This window comes from Leptodactylus fuscus, chromosome 7 (genome assembly GCF_031893055.1).
Source record: "Leptodactylus fuscus isolate aLepFus1 chromosome 7, aLepFus1.hap2, whole genome shotgun sequence".
NCBI lineage: Eukaryota > Metazoa > Chordata > Amphibia > Anura > Leptodactylidae > Leptodactylus > Leptodactylus fuscus.
This window is the reverse complement of record NC_134271.1, coordinates 3,656,105-3,675,874: the sequence shown is the minus strand read 5'-3', so window position 1 is coordinate 3,675,874 and position 19,770 is coordinate 3,656,105. Positions and strand designations below refer to the sequence as shown.

Sequence of the window (19,770 nt, the reverse complement as noted above, 5' to 3'; positions counted from 1 at the left end):
CACAAGTGCGTTATAGGGGATCTCTGCTGAGCGACATGTCCTTGTTATTCGGATATGTAATTGGGTCTCTCTTGGATATATGGAGTAGGTGGGCCCATAAAGGTGATTTTACACACAGCAATTTTTGGAACAAATGCAACCAGAGATCTTGACCCAAAGCTGGAAAAATAAATGCAAAAAATTGCATCAAAAACTGCAGTGGCGTTTTCCAAAAATTGCTGTGTGTAAAACCACCCTAAAGAATACAAAGTGACGCCCCTACTATATACCCTAGGAAAGCTTAGGAAGGACGTAGCAATGAATTCTGAGATAGCCGAGGCCGGTTACGTCACCTACACAGTGGAAGGAACCGGCGGTGCACAACCCCTTTAACCATGAGCTGGCCAAGGGTCACCGAGGTCTTTGCTGTAGGTTGACTCTTGCCGTTAATCTTATATATGAGACAGCTATAGGGTCACCTTCACGCACGTGTCTCGCTTATATCTAGATACAAGAATGTTTTTTTGCAATACTTTGCTTTTCTTATCTGGAAGTGCGTCATGTTTTGGGGTCAATTCAGTCGACGCAGACGAAACTTATTCCACATCTACAGCAGACCTCTCATCCCTTCCCCAGCTCGTCATCCTCTGTTACCTGCTGCCCCATTGATTCTGGTGTAGATGAGATTTTTTTTTCTCTAGCTCCCACCATTCATGAGGAGTATCTTCAGTACCCACTTATGCTCTTCTAGGGCAAGTGGGTTGGACTAGACAAGGGGGCAGGTTTCGGAGCGCTCAAGCATTGTCCAAACAGAGAGCCCAGAGTAACGCCCACTTGTCCAGCTTCTACCTGACAACAGAACTAACCGCAGTGAATTTTCTCTAGCCCCCGCCCTGCCTGAGCAAAGTCCATCGAGTGGCCCATTACAGGATCCAAGGAGCTGGAGTCGGTGGTGAAGGGTCCCCATTAATAAGGTCTTTTTTTATATTTTAATTTTTGAAAGCTTACAGAACTTTCTGCAAAACAAGGTCACAAATCTGTCCTTCCAGTTTATTCACATGCAGGCATACAATTAGATATTCTGCTGGTTCAGGGTCCATAAGGCACATCATGGTTTTACTGTAGTGCAGTAAAGTGCATTGCATTAGAGGAGTTAAGGGAACGTCCCTCAGTAAAGCCCTGTCGACAGATTTCAAGTACCAGCCAGCAGAATTGTGAGTGAAGCTCTGGATGTAAATTTATGCAGAATTACTAATAGTTAGCAAATGGAAACTTAGGCAGAGAGTCTGATACTACACCAGGTTTATCACAGTGACTGATGCTGGATTATAGATTATACTGCCTAGGTTTATATCACCTTTTAGTTGGCCAGAATTTTATGGCACACATTTGATACATTGTGGCACAAATAAACCACGCCCCCTTTTTACAAGCGTCCACGCCCACCTGTCTAGCAAGTCAATACATTTTATCCAAAACCAAATGCACCAAATTGTATTGGCACAGCCACAGCGGTAACTCCGGACCGGTAACTTATTCATTAAATCCAATTATACAGGACAATGATCATCGATACAATTTTTTTTTTACACATCTTATGTAAACTGGGGATCTGCCGACAACAAGACAGACCGTACAGTGAAGAACGACTCAATGTCTGAACGTACTCAATGGCTACTTACAGTAATGAGCAGCGATCGCCCTGCTAGATCAATGATCGACACGCGGACAGATCGGCCCATGGACAGAATAGGACTGGAAAATGGTGTGGAAGGTGAACCTAAGCTTTAAATCGATCGACGTGCAGAGGAGATCAACGTTATCGAGAAGATACATTGTATCTGTTGTCGAAAAGAATTCCATGAAGTGATCACAAATCAAAGAGAAATGGAAAATAAGCAACATTGTATAAAAAAGTGTCTACAGTCTAATATTCATTTCTATCTCACTCAAGACCATCATCGTATGTCCTGAATTAAAAAAAATTAACATAAAAAGTGGATTTAATAGAATTTTTAAAAAAATCAGGATAATTGTTCGGACGTATTGACAGCTTTCCAGCAAGACCCCAATGACTTAGACTCCCCGCGGCCGATCCTGCTCCGCAATGGGGGAGACGTATAACAATGTATCAGAGGCTTTCTGCCAGGTTCTATATGGCCCATACATATAGATTCAATGTCCCATGTAACCTTCTATGAACCCTGGTAGGATCTACAGACAAGGCGCCCCCTACAGGGTCACAAACTTACTGGATAGTCACGATATGTCGTCATTCATTTTACTTTCCGCTTAGAAATGCATTCATTACAGTAATGAATATCTGCGTTGAGAACCAGTGTCTTTGGTAACCAATTCCAAAAATTTCCACAGTTTAACTTTTATGTGTCTGTTCATCAAGAGATGTTGTCTTGGTTTCGTCTTGGCACGGTTAGCTGTTCGTAGGTGGGGAGCGTGCTGCTAGAGAGGTTGTTGTTCCCGTTGTTCAGGGAGTTGCTCCGGTGAGGGGTCCGGCTGGCAGACTGAACGCCTTGCTGGTTTGAGACAAGATGGTGAAGCATATCGGTGATGAGATTGAGTTTATGGTCCATCTGGGTCACCTAGGAACACAAGAAAACCATTAAAGGCGGGGGAAGATCTTACTCCATACTGTACAAGTGTCATATAGGACAAAAGAGGAGAACGATATGGCGCCGCTATTGTCCATGAGCGGGATCTAATATCGTAATCCTGGAAATGGGTGGACTGGAAGAATACAAGAGAGAAGGAGAGAAACCAAGAGCCAAAAAAAAGAGAGAAAACGGGGGAAAAGAATGAAAAACAAAAACAGAAAAGACGAAAGGGAGAGAAGAGCGTGTCGTGAGAACGGATATATGTGTAAACAGAGCGTGCACGTTATACAGACAGATATACTATATAGAGTGGAACCAGTGGGTGTCAAGAAGTTACATTGTATCTGTAGCCAATCCTTTATACTTCTCTTTAGAGAAGACCCCGCACTTTCTGAACAACACAGGTTCATAGTCCCCTAATCAGATCCTAAATGTAGACTCTCCCAATGAGGTCTTGGGGCTCTTCCACCTCTTACTATTATTGGTGCACCTTGGTATTGGTATTGGCACCTTGGTATTATTGATGCACCTTGGTATTGGCACCTTGGTATTATTGGAGCACCTTGGTATTGGCACCTTGGTATTATTGGTGCACCTTGGCATTGGCACCTTGGTATTATTGGTGCACCTTGGCATTGGCACCTTGGTATTATTGGTGCACCTTGGTATTGGCACCTTGGTATTATTGGTGCACCTTGGCATTGGCACCTTGGTATTATTGGTGCACCTTGGTATTGGCACCTTGGTATTATTGGTGCACCTTGGTATTGGCACCTTGGTATTATTGGTGCACCTTGGTATTGGCACCTTGGTATTATTGGTGCACCTTGGTATTGGCACCTTGGTATTATTGGTTCACCTTGGTATTATTGGTGCACCTTGGTATTGGCACCTAGGTATTATTGGTGCACCTTGGTATTGGCACATTGGTATTATTGGTGCACCTTGGTATTGGCACCTAGGTATTATTGGAACACCTTGGTATTGGCACCTAGGTATTATTGGTGCACCTTGTTATTGGCACCTTGGTATTATTGGTGCACCTTGGTATTGGCACCTTGGTATTATTGGTGCACCTTGGTATTGGCACCTTGGTATTATTGGTGCACCTTGTTATTGGCACCTTGGTATTATTGGTGCACCTTGGTATTGGCACCTTGGTATTATTGGTGCACCTTGGCATTGGCACCTTGGTATTATTGGTGCACCTTATAGATGCCATAGAATAAACAACATTGTAACAGACTCTTTGTAAAACAAATCTAACACAATATGACTTTCAATGTAACAAATGTGCTGAAATCCGATTTCCTTTTCCGTCCTAAAAGGTGAACTAGCGCCTGGTATCTCGGCTTATCTACTCGGCGGCCTTATCTGCTTCTCTTACCTTGTCCTCTACACGGTTCAGCCTCGACCCAATCGTGTTATTTCCTCGATCTTTCACCTTATCTGGATAATAACAATAAAGATATAGAGTTTACAAACAGGAAAGAGAAAATTTGTTCCAATTTACATTTGCCATTCACCAAAACAAATCTGAAGCAGAAAGAGTCATCCGATGTGTCCAGGGAGGACAGGGAAGTGCAAAGTGTTTGGCGAAGAGTCAAAGTGGGAATCTGGTGAGAATTTTCGTCCATCGGGCCATAGGCTGTGTTGGGTATCGCAGGTTCTGCCCTATCGAGGAGCAATTCCAGAGACTCTCAAAGGATATACAAGGCGCTGCCAAAATGATGGAGACATCTAAGGAAGGGCCAACAGAGCCCGACCGATCCCATCATCGGCCATCCAATATGGAAACTGCGCCTTGTCGGACATGAAAGAAGTCCCATATACAGAGGTAAGAGGAGCATGTGATGGGTTGGTCTTCTGTACTTGTGGCCAATGGTAATGTCTATAATATAACCCCCATGATTTTATAATGTTATAACATCCACGTTACAGGACGGAGCTCAGTCTGTTACCTGATCCAGAAAGAAACAGCGAGGGCTTCCCCAAGGACTGGTCCAGTCTGTAGAAAAGGAGAAGAGATAAAATCAGTAAATATTCCATAAAATACCGGTTACAGTATTGGCATTCAGAAGACTGGTCACCTATCAGCAAGGTCAGAGCCCCAGCAATGGTTAACAGGAAGGGTGGCCATATTGGTTGTCACCTCCACATTCACTACTAATGACAAATGGATTAGATGATGCAGAGAAAACGATCATCAGATTACGAGAAGCCGATGCAAAGGTGGATTGACAACCAATATGGCCGCTGGTCCTGTTGTCACGATTGCAAAAACGGTCAAGGCAACAGAATCGGCAAACTGTGGACATGACCTTTGAGATATACAGTATATGGGTGGAAACATACGGATATTGATTGATGGAGATAGGTCCCCACCAAAAATCCCCCTAAGCCTCTTAGTGACTGGAGCTCAGTGCGTTGTGTGACCGGTACTCCATTCATTTTATGGGGTTGTCAATGTGGACGGAGACTACAATCCCAGGAGTCACATAGGAGTCACACAAGGACACTGCAGACTTTGTTCTCCGACCTCCTGATCACTAAGGAACATGACATTCAGACCCCCGGTGAAACCTCTTTAATGCCATATGTCCCTTGTTCAAGTGAACGGAACCAAAAATATTCTGCACACTAAATAAAATCCTAATAATGGTGTAATATAAAAAGGACACGTGGTATATAAAACCTCTCACCCCTCCCCTCCCCCCTCCCAGCAGGAAAGGACCTTATACCAAGGTGACCCTGTAAGAAGTAGAAACGTCTTCTGTTAATAAAACGGAAGAAACTTGCTGAGCACCTTCTCTGCAGCTCCTTGATCCTGACCATCAGATTAAGATGACCTTGCGAGTATTGCTCAATGACATCGCGTACATCATAGGGCTTCCTGGCTTGCTGCAAATAAGAAAGAGGAAACAAGGCGTGATCAATGCGACGAGGGTCAGGGGAGGAAATGGGGAAATTCTTGTAAAAAATCAGAGCCGGTCTGTAATTAAAACCACAAGAGATAACGGCGGGAAATCGCAGGACAAGAACTTCTAAGCAGAGGCTGGGTGAGGGAGTCGGAGAAATAAAGTCTTACAAAATTAGATCTATAACTTTACAAAGATCGACTCTGACTGTAGCGATCCGTTATCTAATGTGTGGCCGTATAGACGAGAGCGATTGTGCAACGTTACATATGGTTACAGCCTATGATGGGGTATCCAGATACTTTGTGTCAAGGCTCAAGAACACGGAATGAGAACTCTACAGATATCCAAGTAGAAGACCCACCAATTGGCCATACACATTAGATAAATCTTGGCCAACTTGCAAAATTCAGTGGTCTACCCACTGTTCTCTTGAAGACAGATATTGGAGAAGATCGGGATCGAGCAGTTCTAGAGAGATCTGCCAGTGTCTTACTCCTCTCCACTTTGTAGAATACACATGTTAGGCCAAGTTGAGGACACTTCTTTATAGGGGGTCAGAAGAGACATCTGAAGGAGCCATCTGGCCAGTCTAAGCCTTACTGATTTACCGCAGATCCTCTCGTAACGTGAAGGAACGCACCTGGAACTTTTTCTTCGCCACAAAATATTGCATTCGTCGGATGACTTTTATTGCCGCTCGGTGATGCTCTCTTAGCCTGCGACAAGACGAGTGGACGGTTTATAATCCATGGCCATAAAGCTGGCGATAAAACATTTACAATGGTGTGCCGTAAACCAACATACAAGTTCTTACTCTGATATGTGAGTGATTGGCGTCAACAACGTATCTCCTTCCATATCAAGATCATCCGTGAAACTGCTTGTCCTGATGAAGGGTCCCGAGCCGACATCTAACAGCCCAAAGGTCTTTTTGGTTACTGTAAGGGTTAACGCATGACAGGGTTAATAGATTTTACAATGATTTTGTAGTCAGGTCACCATCCCCCTCCCTTCTGTTTCTAAGCCAATAGAATGGGTTACATTTTTAAGCAATAGGCGCGAATAAGCAAAGTAACCAAGAATGTCATGTGACCACCCCTTTAATTTACAGAAAAAGCAAACCAAGTTTATCTTGTGCTGTAGATTATATTATAGTCAAGAGCTGGACCCAAAATTCGGAGCTGAAATCTCCCAGCATTCCTTATTAGCTTTGTGGATTTGCATTCTGGATTGTGCACTGGATTCCGGGAAACACCAACTGCAACATTGTAACATTTGGCAAGGCTTCGCTCACACCTCAGTCCTGGGATTTCTGCTTTGCATGCATCACAGATTTGCAGTTTGCACTGTATATATATATCTAGCACATTACCTGTATTCTCATATGCCTCCACCGAATAGCCATCATTCTTCCGGTCATCTGTAACATGGTCGTATGTGATATGTGGAATGTTTAGCATCTTCTCGGTGGTTCCTTCCTCCTTCTCAGTTCTGATTTTCTTCCTCTTGACCTAGAAATATAGTCATACATATAAACATTGGAAGGAGAGCAAGCCGGGATCTAAAACACCAGAAGGATTTGATAGAGAATGTATACTGGAAAATTGCAGAAGTTTTCAATGTACAATGAATCCCATTTGTCTCTGGATACTTTGTCTGAGACTGGACAACCCCTTTAACCGCTGCTATGAAAGATTCTGGTGAGCAAAAACAGGGGTCCCAACAGTACAACCATCTAAAATTCAAGGGCCACCAATTTTATTACAGTGGATATAAACAAATTCAATATATTATTGTGCAAAAATCCGGAAAGGCTGCAGTTCACACACAAGCACTATGTGGTATATATAGTAGCCAAGAGGACAGATCTGTATCTACATGGCCGCCTTGTCCGTCAGTCTGGCCAGAGATACCAGGACATGTTGGTCTTGTGCACTCCCTTTAATCCCTCAGTAATTCCTGATACATCAAATACAATTCCTTATCGTTTAGATGAAATCTGAGCAATCCATACAATGACCAGGAACCGGGTTACTTTACCATGACAGTTTTCTTTGGTTTTGGGCTTGGGGACATGACGTGGTGACTTCGCGGCGCCTTCCTGATATACATTTTCCACGTTACAGATTCTGGATTTTCCGTGGCATAACACCTCCAGGCTGTCTGTAGACAGAAGACGCAACATCAGTCATCTCAGAGACATCAGGTCGGATCTGTCAACACAATTCCCCAATGGAGCAAAAATAATGGGGAATCCCAAAAACAGAGCAGACCCCTAAATATTGTCAGGATCGGTGGGGGATTGAAGACCCCGAATATTTTCTGCTACTCAGGTCAGTTCGGGCTTGTTTAACAGTTGGGTAACTTTTGGTGGAGAATAATTTAAGGGCAAGTCTACAAAATGACAGCATGTGGGGTCAGTCTGCTGCATGTAAAGCCAACATGATATTGTACGATACGGGTCTCATTGTAACTAATGGACTTCTTTAGCCCTCGCATCCACCATGGACCACCCGCCATATATTTGCTACCTGAATGAGAGAAGCGGCTGCCGGAATCTGACGGTTAAAATGTTTCTGTCTTTGCTTCTGTTGCACTTTTAAGGCAAAACCCGAACCCAGAATACCCTGGAAAAGAAGAATCAGCAGAATGAGCGGAATGGTAAACTGGCTCCTCTTCATATAGCAGCCACCATTGTAGTTCTTGTATCACAAGAGAAGGTCCTCAGCCGTATCTTGGATTCATATCATAGCAAGATGCCAGATCATTAGATCGGCTCAAGGCGAGCTGAGGTGATCAAGTACCATGAAGGGGAAATAGCGTGCAGGACCCAATATCCACCGCAGGTCTCAGGTCTATAATGGAAGATTAGTATGTGCAAGTCCAAGATGACCAAGGTGTCTGGGGCAGAGCCTGGTTGGCCACATAAGGGCACTCTCATAGTTGGGTATTTGTCTATGATAGAAGTAACATCCCTCTATTAGTTACCCCCAGAGAGGCAAATGGAGCAGAAGACTAGGCTCACTGGTAGAGGGTTGGGCATTGCAGACTCAAAGATCTGGAGCTGGGCAAAGAAATAGGAGGATTTCCACATGACCTCAATCTGCCGTACACTTCTCAGGTAAGTACTGAAAGAAGTAAAACCTCATACCGCTGGCAACGCGAAGAACGAGATGGCGAAGACCGAGAAGCAGGACGCGATTGTCTTCCCAATCCATGTCTGAGGGACTTTGTCTCCATAACCAATGGTTGTTACCGTGACCTAGAGAGAAGACAAATGTGGTTATATGGGATCTACGCAACGGACAAAGCCAGATAACCCATAGATGGACCATCAGACGTCTTGTCTATACCACTGATGAGTGCTCCGTAACAGAGGACCACATTGTTATGGGGGTCATCTGGCCCAATACCTTAAGTCAAGGAAACTATTTCTCTTAAAACCAAATGTTAAAGGTGTTGCCCAAGACTCAAGGGTAACGTATATGGATGACCCACCCATGTCATAGGCCATCAGATCCATATCGGAGGGACATCACAACCCCACCGATCAGCTGATTCCACTGCTGGAAGCCATAATTGATGCCTGATCCCTGGTACTAGCTCTCTGTACAATGTATCACCTATCCTGGGGTATCAATGTATCACCTGTCCTGGGGTAACAGTATATCACCTATCCTGGGGTATCAATGTATCACCTGTCCTGGGGTATCAGTGTATCACCTATCCTGGGGTAACAATGTATCGCCTATCCTGGGGTATCAATGTATCACCTGTCCTGGGGTATCAGTGTATCACCTATCCTGGGGTATCAGTGTATCACCTATCCTGGGGTATCAGTGTATCACCTATCCTGGGGTAACAATGTATCACCAATCCTGGGGTATCAGTGTATAACCTATCCTGGGGTATCACCTATCCTGAGGTATCAATGTGTCACCTATCCTGGGGTATCAATGTATCGCCTATCCTGGGGTATCAGTGTATCACCTATCCTGGGGTAACAATGTATCACCAATCCTGGGGTATCAGTGTATAACCTATCCTGGGGTATCACCTATCCTGAGGTATCAATGTGTCACCTATCCTGGGGTATCAATGTATCGCCTATCCTGGGGTATCAGTGTATCACCTATCCTGGGGTATCAGTGTATCACCTATCCTGGGGTATCAGCGTATCACCTATCCTGGGGTATCAGTGTATCACCTATCCTGGGGTATCAGCGTATCACCTATCCTGGGGTATCAGCGTATCACCTATCCTGGGGTATCAGCGTATCACCTATCCTGGGGTATCAGCGTATCACCTATCCTGGGGTATCAGCGTATCACCTATCCTGGGGTATCAGCGTATCACCTATCCTGGGGTATCAGCGTATCACCTATCCTGGGGTATCAGCGTATCACCTATCCTGGGGTAACAATGTATCACCTATCCTGGGGTAACAATGTATCACCCATCCTGTGGAGACCTCATCAGTATCCATCATACCTGAGGCTCGGACAACCCTCTATATTAGTACTTTTGAGCCTTTTTGTAACAACCCCCCCGAGATTCTCTTATAAAGTTATCTTCTAGGTGGGTGATTGTCTCAAAGAAGATGGCCAGTATATATTATAGAGCAGAACTGGAAATTTGGTCTGGATAAGATGGTGAAGAGTCTTCTGGAGAGATTTCGTGTTGTATTAGGACCTCGGATCTAAAGCAGCTTCGCACCCCCATAGGTAGAAGAAGATGAATATTTAGACGTCATCACTAAAGTATTTGCCATCATCTTTACTTACGACTCCCCACCACAGGGCATCGGCATAGCTGCCAAACTGATATTCTCCAGATCCATCAACGGCGTCTTTCTCAGCCAAGTACACAAAGTAGGAAGAGAAAATTAAGCCAAGGAATCCGATGTACAGAGTGGTGATCAATTCCTGGAAGAGAAGCCGCACATTAGACACGACATTCATCGCCAATACACTTATATATTCTACAGAATTCATCCTATTTATGTACAAACCTACCTGTCTATGGATGAAAACCACCGACCCAAGTAATCGCCACGTTCCTCCTTGACGGTCCACATGTAACATACGTAAGATCTGCAAAAATCGGATTCCCCTGGAGGAATCAAAGATACACATTACATTATATATATATATACAGTCCTATGAAAAAGTTTGGGCACCCCTATTAATCTTAATCATTTTTAGTTCTAAATATTTTGGTGTTTGCAACAGCCATTTCAGTTTGATATATCTAATAACTGATGGACACAGTAATATTTCAGGATTGAAATGAGGTTTATTGTACTAACAGAAAATGCGCAATATGCATTAAACCAAAATTTGACCGGTGCAAAAGTATGGGCACCTCAACAGAAAAGTGACATTAATATTTAGTAGATCCTCCTTTTGCAAAGATAACAGCCTCTAGTCGCTTCCTGTAGCTTTTAATCAGTTCCTGGATCCTGGATGAAGGGATTTTGGACCATTTCTTTCTACAAAACAATTCAAGTTCAGTTAAGTTTGATGGTCGCCGAGCATGGACAGCCCGCTCTCAAATGATCTGAAAACAAAGATTGTTCAACATAGTTGTTCAGGGGAAGGATACAAAACGTTGTCTCAGAGATTTAACCTGTCAGTTTCCACTGTGAGGAACATAGTAAGGAAATGGAAGACCACAGGGACAGTTCTTGTTAAGCCCAGAAGTGGCAGGCCAAGAAAAATATCAGAAAGGCAGAGAAGAAGAATGGTGAGAACAGTCAAGGACAATCCACAGACCACCTCCAAAGAGCTGCAGCATCATCTTGCTGCAGATGGTGTCACTGTGCATCGGTCAACTATACAGCGCACATTGCACAAATAGAAGCTGTATGGGAGAGTGATGAGAAAGAAGCCGTTTCTGCACGTACGCCACAAATAGAGTTGCCTGAGGTATGAAAAAGCACATTTGGACAAGGCAGCTTCATTTTGGAAACAAAAATTGAGTTGTTTGGTTATAAAAAAAGGCGTTATGCATGGCGTCCAAAAAGAAACAGCATTCCAAGAAAAACACATGCTACCCACTGTAAAATTTGGTGGAGGTTCCATCATGCTTTGGGGCTGTGTGGCCAATGCCGGCACCGGGAATCTTGTTAAAGTTGAGGGTCGCATGGATTCCACTCAGTATCAGCAGATTCTTGAGAATAATGTTCAAGAATCAGTGACGAAGTTGAAGTTACGCCGGGGATGGATATTTCAGCAAGACAATGATCCAAAACACCGCTCCAAATCCTCAGGCATTCATGCAGAGGAACAATTACAATGTTCTGGAATGGCCATCCCAGTCCCCAGACCTGAATATCATTGAACATCTGTGGGATGATTGGAAGCGGGCTGTCCATGCTCGGCGACCATCTAACTTAACTGAACTTGAATTGTTTGTCCAAAATACCTTTATCCAGGATCCAGGAACTGATTAAAAGCTACAGGAAGCGACTAGAGGCTGTTATCTTTGCAAAAGGAGGATCTACTAAATATTACTGGCACTTTTCTGTTGAGGTGCCCATACTTTTGCACCGGTCAAACTTTGGTTTAATGCATACTGCGCATTTTCTGTTAGTACAATAAACCTCATTTCAATCCTGAAATATTACTGTGTCCATCAGTTATTAGATATATCAAACTGAAATGGCTGCTGCAAACACCAAAATATTTAGAACTAAAAATGATTAAGATTAATAGGGGTGCCCAAACTTTTTCATAGGACTGTATATATATATATATACACACATATACGGTTCTACTGTAATGGAGATCTGGGTAATATGGTGCTGGGCTTGTGCTTGTACATGGCGGCCATTCTTATCAAGAGGAGCTGCAGTGTAAGACATGGCTATAAAGTGCAATGTCTTCTATAACCTAGTAAAGTCCACAGATGTAGGTTCACCTTATAGAAGATGCTTACAGACCAGACGTTACCTTATTGCTGATGTTGCGAACACCTGTCCATTGGATCCCACGCAAAGGACTATGACGGACGCCACGACAACAATTAAATCTGCAACAAGAAAACAAGTTCTTATTAAGGATACAATGTTACACTTTACAGAACGTCACAATGTTTGGTCACCGGGCCTGATCGCAACCCAGTCCTATTAAATTGAACTGGGACACTGAAGACATTGCGCTCCCTGCAAACACCTGATCAGTTGGGGGCCGAGGTGTCCGATCCCTGCTGATCTTTAAAGGCATGGTCCAGGCTTTTTTTTTTGCCTTCACACCCTGCAGAATTTTCTGCTTTTGAAAATCTGTCTCATTGACGCGAATGATCTTCCAAATTTTGGACCTTTTCCTTAATTTGTTCAACTCCTGGAAAACCCCTTTGACGAAAGAATAATGTGCCCACGTACCTATAACGGATATAGGTTTCCTAGCGAAGCGCAGTCTTCCCCAGATTCCCACGTATTTGCTTCGACAACCGGCCGACCACAATCTGACAACATATTCTGCTCCAAAGAAAACCACCAGCACAATCTCCTGTAAGTCAGACAAATAGGTTAGTAGTCAGATAGAAGAGGAACAGATCCGGGCCATCCCACAATACAGGAACCAGTAACAAAGGGGTTGGCCAGGAATTTTTTGTTTTTCAGTCAATGGGAGACATCTGGTCACTACATGGGCATGGAGCCAACTACTGCCGCCTCTGTGCGGTGTATAGTAAAGGCATCAGACATGGCCATGAACACCCAAAGACCACATGGGGTCCTGCCATTAATCAGATCTTTATGACCTACCCCAAGGACAGGCCATAAAACTAAAAATCCTGGCCAACTCCTATTACCTACAATGGACCAATCTAAAGACTAAAGGTAAGAATTTCCAGACTTGGTCATACCATTATACATAAAAGTCATCGAACTATTAGGAGGCTCTTATTCTCTTATAGCGATTACATTTACAGGTCCCCCAGGTAAGATTCCTTGGCCGAACCCATCTGAAAGTGCCCAGGGACATATAAGGGAAGTGAAACCAGCCGATATCCAAGATTATCTCATGTGTATGGACGTGAGCCGACTCTACTCACGTCGGATGACGTTTAGGGGTGGAAGAATTGATTATAATGGATTTCAATGGATTTCAAAACGCCGAACACTTTGTTCCCAAGACAGATAAGCCACCGGCTGAGGAGTCCGACAGCAGCTTAAAGGGATTGTCCAATTTGACTTCTGGGGACCCGGAAGTAGACGACTCCGCACTGCTATTCTAGTCAGTTGCCATTCATTTGACTCCGAACAATCTCAAACTATTGCCCCAGCCTAAGGTAAGTCTTGAACAACTCACTAAAAAGGGGTTGTACCACCAACAGACAGAACAGAGAAAGTTCCTCTGATCGCCCCATGTGCATGGAGTACTGTAGTGCTTGTATGGCCAGGTCTCCATTTACATCAGTCTCACAAGTCCCCTAGAAGTGAATGGAGCGTTGACCATGGCTGCCCACCAGTCTCACATTCACCACCCGCGACTTATCGTCCTATCTTGTGGATAGGGAAGAGGTTTTATTAGTGGCACATCCACTTTGGTTCCCCTCTCACTACTGAAAATATAAGTACACTTATCCCAAACTGAGCGCGTATATTTATAGGAGATCAGCCGATCTAGTGCTTGGCCAACAGCGATCAAAGTCAAGGGCCAACTTATTGGCCATAGAATGCTCAATAGTGTCTCCAGCAGGAAGCTTTCTGATACAATTTTTGTGCAAAATCAGTGGTTGAGAGATTGCACAGATTTTCTAACAATTGTTGCCCCATTGGTGGCCAATGTTTATCATTATGTGCCATATTAACAAAATTCGTAACATAAAATTCAATTTTGTAGCAGAAAAATTCGTCAGCAACATATTTTTTCTTTTACAACCATTAAATGTGACATCAAGGGCCAATGTCCACATGAAATTATTTTGGGTTCCTAATTTAGTGACTTCTGTGACATGAGATGTAAATGACACCTCATGATGTAAATAAAGACCGATCGCCAACCTCTCCGTCACGGCTCGGCTTATCAGGCCGTAGTCACTTTCTGCTGACCTCCGCAGGCTGAAGGAAACATTGATGAAATGCTGGTGTGACCTGACATGTCCCAGATGAGTCCAGGATCCACCACCAAGCAAAACTCAACAAAGCTTCGGTTCACTAGTCACATTTACTATTCTGACAGAGACTCCATCGGCGGCCAAAACCATGTCAAGTAATGATATAGGAATCGTGATGGCAAGCAGGTTCTAGGAAGGCCCCATCTTGGGCATCGCCACCCTCCTACAGAACCTGCCCTGACAATGGCTGATAGATGTTCCTCTCGACCATGATCAGTAAATCTCGGCTCGGTTAACTCAAAATGTCCAATCTCGAGAAGCTCGGAATTTGTGAAGATCCTAGACTTTCCCAAGGGACACCAAGAAGGTTATTGATAGAATTGTTACATTGTAGACACTAGAAGCGATGAGACAATGGACTACAGATTGCTCAAGTCACGTCCAGACCCAATTCTTCCCCCTTCTATCCTCCAAAGATGGCTATGACACAACCTAAGCAGACCGGACATGGTGAAGTCAGTTCCTTAGACAATGCTTGGAGAATACGGAGAATATTGAAAATCTTTCTCAGAAAATTTCAGCTGTAAATGTAAAAGTGGTAATAAAATTTGACACGTCGTAAATGCCGTGAAAAGCTCAAAACAGAAATAAAAGTTTTGCCCACAGAAATCTACGACGTTACTTTGTTGTTTGTGCAAGTGAATGTTATAACGAACCCGCCACTTACCCCACATTCAAGCAGTTTTCCTAAATTTTTATTACCAAGTCTGAATGTGATCATACACAGAATAAGTAATGGCGCACAACAATCCAGAAGTCCTCTGTGGTGCCGGGGAAATGGGACAACTCGTCCAAGAGCTTTGGAGGACCCAGAAACTAAGAGGAGACCTCTGGAGTTTAGACAAACTTGTCACATCTACAGGGCTCTGAGAAGCTTTCGGATACAATGACCATCACTGTGCATGGTGCCAGTGGATTTGGCAAATATGAGGCAGAGGATGATCGTGATGGAAGGAGATGGAGACGACCACGGGATGGTCTGGTCCACACAAACAAAAAACATTCTGTGTCACATAGAATCCAACTAAAGCATCATCTGACAACTCTTATATCACAACATTAATCTTAATCTAGGGGCATAGTCTCAGAGTGAACCCGTCAGTATGTTTGGTCTATGACCCGATGTACATGGCTGTATCATAAAGTCATAAAAAAAAGGAGCCGGTTCTGTTTTTGCAGCTCGGTCCATCTCTATTGATAGAGTCCGTGGAAATCTCAGACTGCACACGGGTGCCATCTATTCCGTGTATTACAGACCCACCATGTGCATTCGTGAGTGTGACACCGATTTGGGGGATATTCATTAGCGGCGGTATTCTCAGAGATCAAAAGAAACAATGTAACGCAAGACTCAGACTGGCAAACACTAAGAACTAGGTAAGAATTACAGGTTAGGAAGGTGTTCACACTACTGGTGTTACTGTCCATAGTTGGCATCAGTGAGAAAATGTTATCAGGGGACACTAAAGGATCCATCAAAGATCCCAGTGAGGTCAATGAGATTTGATCTGTTGTCTGTTCACGTCCATTTGCACCAAATCAGTCACAGATCCGTTATTTTGGCAATGAGATAATGCTGCAGAGTGCAGGGCTGATGACGGATGTTCATGTGTCCGTTTTTGATCGGCTTTTAATGGAACCTGTAATACGGGACGTCTAACAGTAGTGTGAACACCTCCTAACAATACAACATTCAGAAATCTGCATCAGATAAATGACTTTTACGTGTTACCGACCATCCAAAACAAGGTCTCTGTGGCGAGGTTGGAATACTGCTGGATTGTAGACAGGACACTGAAGATCAGACAGATCAGCACAATAAGGAATCTGCAAGAAGAAGAAAATTCTATAAGTCAGAAGTAACAAACGAGAACCAAGATCCTTCTCCGTTACTCTGTAACTAATAAGGACATAAAACAAACATTTATATCATCAAGACCTTGAGAAAATACCAAAGACATAAAATGTAACTTTACGTCTCATTTACTTCTCACGAGTTACAGCAGCAATTCTTACAAGAGTCTTATGTGACCGCACTTCTATATCGGACGTTTCCTATCGAGTTGGATGACGTGTAATATTTACCATGTATGTTCTCTGCGCCAAAAACAACCTAAGATGTCGTTTCTGTAGTAAAGATGGAAAAGTCCTAATGTATTTCTAGATATAGATAGAGGTTATAGATGTAATAAGGGAAGAAAAACAGCAGAGGGGAAAAAAGTAGCACAAACTATGAGAAATGCTGCAGGAAAAAACACGAATCTGATTTCAGTGGGTTTTTTCTGCAGTGTTTGTTGGCTATGAGGGGCCTTATCCTAAATACAGTAATTTTCACATTAATCACTAAGCCTTATAACTGGCCAAGCAGTCACCTCCTTTACAGCACAGACAGGATTACAATAGAAGATAACACCTATATAGATAACACCACTGACCCATCGTTACATCACTACAGGGAGAAACCCGGGGGACACTGCTACCACCATCAGGCTCAGTACAGGGAGTACCCCGGTGGACACTGCTACCACCATCAGGCTCAGTACAGGGAGTACCCCGGGGGACACTGCTACCACCATCAGGCTCAGTACAGGGAGTACCACAGGGGACACTGCTACCACCATCAGGCTCAGTACAGGGAGTACCCCGGGGGACACTGCTACCACCATCAGGCTCAGTACAGGGAGTACCCCGGGGGACACTGCTACCACCATCAGGCTCAGTACAGGGAGTACCCCGGGGGACACTGCTACCACCATCAGGCTCAGTACAGGGAGTACCACAGGGGACACTGCTACCACCATCAGGCTCAGTACAGGGAGTACCCCGGGGGACACTGCTACCACCATCAGGCTCAGTACAGGGAGTACCCCGGGGGACACTGCTACCACCATCAGGCTCAGTACAGGGAGTACCACAGGGGACACTGCTACCACCATCAGGCTCAGTACAGGGAGTACCCCGGGGGACACTGCTACCACCATCTTCCACACTGCAGGCCTCCGAGCCAGGCCAACGAGACCACTACTCCCATCCTCCCTGCACTCCGCCCTTTATAGCCCTTGTATTTCACTTCTACATTATAGAACATACAGTACCAGATATTTATGGTGTTTACATTTTTTTGTTTTATTCATTTACTTCCTCCTGTACAAAAATAAACTATGACCACTTCTGCAGCACGCCTGCCTAAAACTTTTGCACTGCATTGTATAGTTCCCTTTAAGCAATCACAACAACTGGATCAAGCATGCAGCAGCAGAAGGCCTGACTATAGCCCAGACTCCTCGCTAGGTTCTCCGTGCACTTGCTCAATATCCAAATACCCTGACCAAGGTAGAAGGTCTGTAGGTGTCAAATCCGTCTCCTTCCCCCCGGGCACATGACATGTCATCACCTAGAGCTGCACCTCTGTATAACCAAGGTTTTCTACATCTTAGCGACTGACTAGTTTGATCACTCACCTTTGGCTCCCATTCTCACTTGCAGCCTGATACATTCTCGGTTACATTCCTCCATTGCTTTGCATTCACCCACCTGGCAAAGAACCTTCTTAAGTGAGATTAGGAAATTCCAAAATTTGCATTGTGTCGTGTCAAGAGACCTGTTTAGAGCCCTCGAGTCCTTGCAGACTCCCCATGGCGACACAACATTACATGTCGACAAATATCACGTTACACGTTTAACTAAACACTCAAAAGTCGCCAAAAAGGTCATTTCCATTTCCACGGAGCGACCGGCTTCTATTTTTACGCCTGAGCTGTTCTGCAGCAGCTGTGACCTCCTCTTGCACAATTGATGCCATTAGACCTGCAGCGTTGCCTTAGGATGTTTATTTTGGCAGGGTCGCTGCTGGGATTTGGATACGTTCAGTTGGCGTTGGACACCCCTCTCTGCTCGCGCTTCCTTGTAAGAGTCAGACACGCCGTCATATTCTGCACAAGCGTTTCACAACCATCGTCAGGATCGAGTCACTTTGCTTTGGGGGTCATAAGATGTCGAAGGCGGTCACATCCGTATTGTTTCAGGCGCCGGGTGGTGCGGGGTGACGCATGGACGTGTCTAATGTCCATCTCTTCCCAAATTACTGTATTTACAGGGAGAACATAAAAACCAGAGACGGATCTGGAAAAGTCTTCCTCAGAGTGGCAACAAAGTATCTGATGACGAGGGGACACATTGGGGGCTTAGGCTTCTTCGTTCCCGTTCACCGTTTTGTGAGACGACTTCTGCAACCCCTCCGATGATGAGTAACCGTATTAACCCCTGCATGGCTGTCCTGTGTAGAGAACCTATTGTATATACTCTATTAACTCAAAATTGATCATCACACGGTCTGAAAAGCCCAATGTCATACATGTCACGTGATCGGCGGCGTCACCCAGAACATTATGGTTTTTGTTAATCCAAATCCGTTCAGCCATTCCAACGTTATAAGCCCTTTGTGTGGAAGCAAATTAGAGTCTACTATTAGCCAAGTGGGCGGTAACACTGTGGTTTCTATGGGGGCGGAGCCTCTGCATGTTATCTATAAGGGGGCTCCGAGACCCTTCCCCAGTCCATAAGCCATTGCTGGACAAGCTCGGCATGGCACACACCTCATCTATTCATAGGTTGTGCAGTAAAGAATATATATAGGACGACAACCATTCAGACAACTCGGTAATAAATCAGACTCGCAGATTGCAAAAGATCAAGTTTCGGGCAGCGAGAACTAGTTTTAGATTTATGTCCGTTTCATGTGAACTACTAAAAATATAGAAAGAAATCCAGACATAGCAAAGAATGCAAAAATAATAGGCAAGTACCGAGCGGACACGGGACACTACTAAAGACAGATGTAGAGTGTGAGCTCTATGGGACAGTGTTGTTTGTGAGCCCCTTGTGAGCTTGAAGTTCTCTTTATAACAAATTAGGACAACCAATAACTACATTCACATCCGCACATTGGGCAAAGACTCAGATGTGACTCTAGCCTAATCTCCATCTTCCCCATGGGTTCCCTGGCATATAGATAAGTAGGTTTAGCCTCATCTTTTACCCTCTCACAGACGATCGGCTCCAATACTTTCTTGCATAAATAAACCCGTTACCAATAATAGAATGGAATGAACCAATTGCTACAAGTGTCAAATTT

The 19,770-nt window shown here is 44.2% G+C and overlaps 1 protein-coding gene across 1 annotated transcript in view; it reads right to left on the bottom strand.

The window, feature by feature from the left end:
- Positions 1–2,144: 2,144 nt before the first annotated feature.
- The window catches only part of KCNQ1 (potassium voltage-gated channel subfamily Q member 1), a 44,904-nt gene continuing 27,278 nt past the window's right edge, over positions 2,145–19,770 (bottom strand). Inside the window, exons 2-16 of the mRNA XM_075280831.1 lie at positions 16,373–16,463; positions 12,898–13,024; positions 12,467–12,545; positions 10,529–10,625; positions 10,298–10,438; positions 8,664–8,774; positions 8,044–8,139; positions 7,553–7,675; positions 6,885–7,023; positions 6,327–6,450; positions 6,153–6,228; positions 5,398–5,492; positions 4,553–4,599; positions 3,979–4,040; positions 2,145–2,579 (exon numbers count right to left, since the gene is read on the bottom strand). Coding sequence (XP_075136932.1) covers positions 2,376–2,579; positions 3,979–4,040; positions 4,553–4,599; positions 5,398–5,492; positions 6,153–6,228; positions 6,327–6,450; positions 6,885–7,023; positions 7,553–7,675; positions 8,044–8,139; positions 8,664–8,774; positions 10,298–10,438; positions 10,529–10,625; positions 12,467–12,545; positions 12,898–13,024; positions 16,373–16,463 — 1,612 coding nt within the window. The 3' untranslated portion in view covers positions 2,145–2,375. The remainder of the gene's footprint in view (positions 2,580–3,978; positions 4,041–4,552; positions 4,600–5,397; positions 5,493–6,152; positions 6,229–6,326; positions 6,451–6,884; positions 7,024–7,552; positions 7,676–8,043; positions 8,140–8,663; positions 8,775–10,297; positions 10,439–10,528; positions 10,626–12,466; positions 12,546–12,897; positions 13,025–16,372; positions 16,464–19,770) is intronic.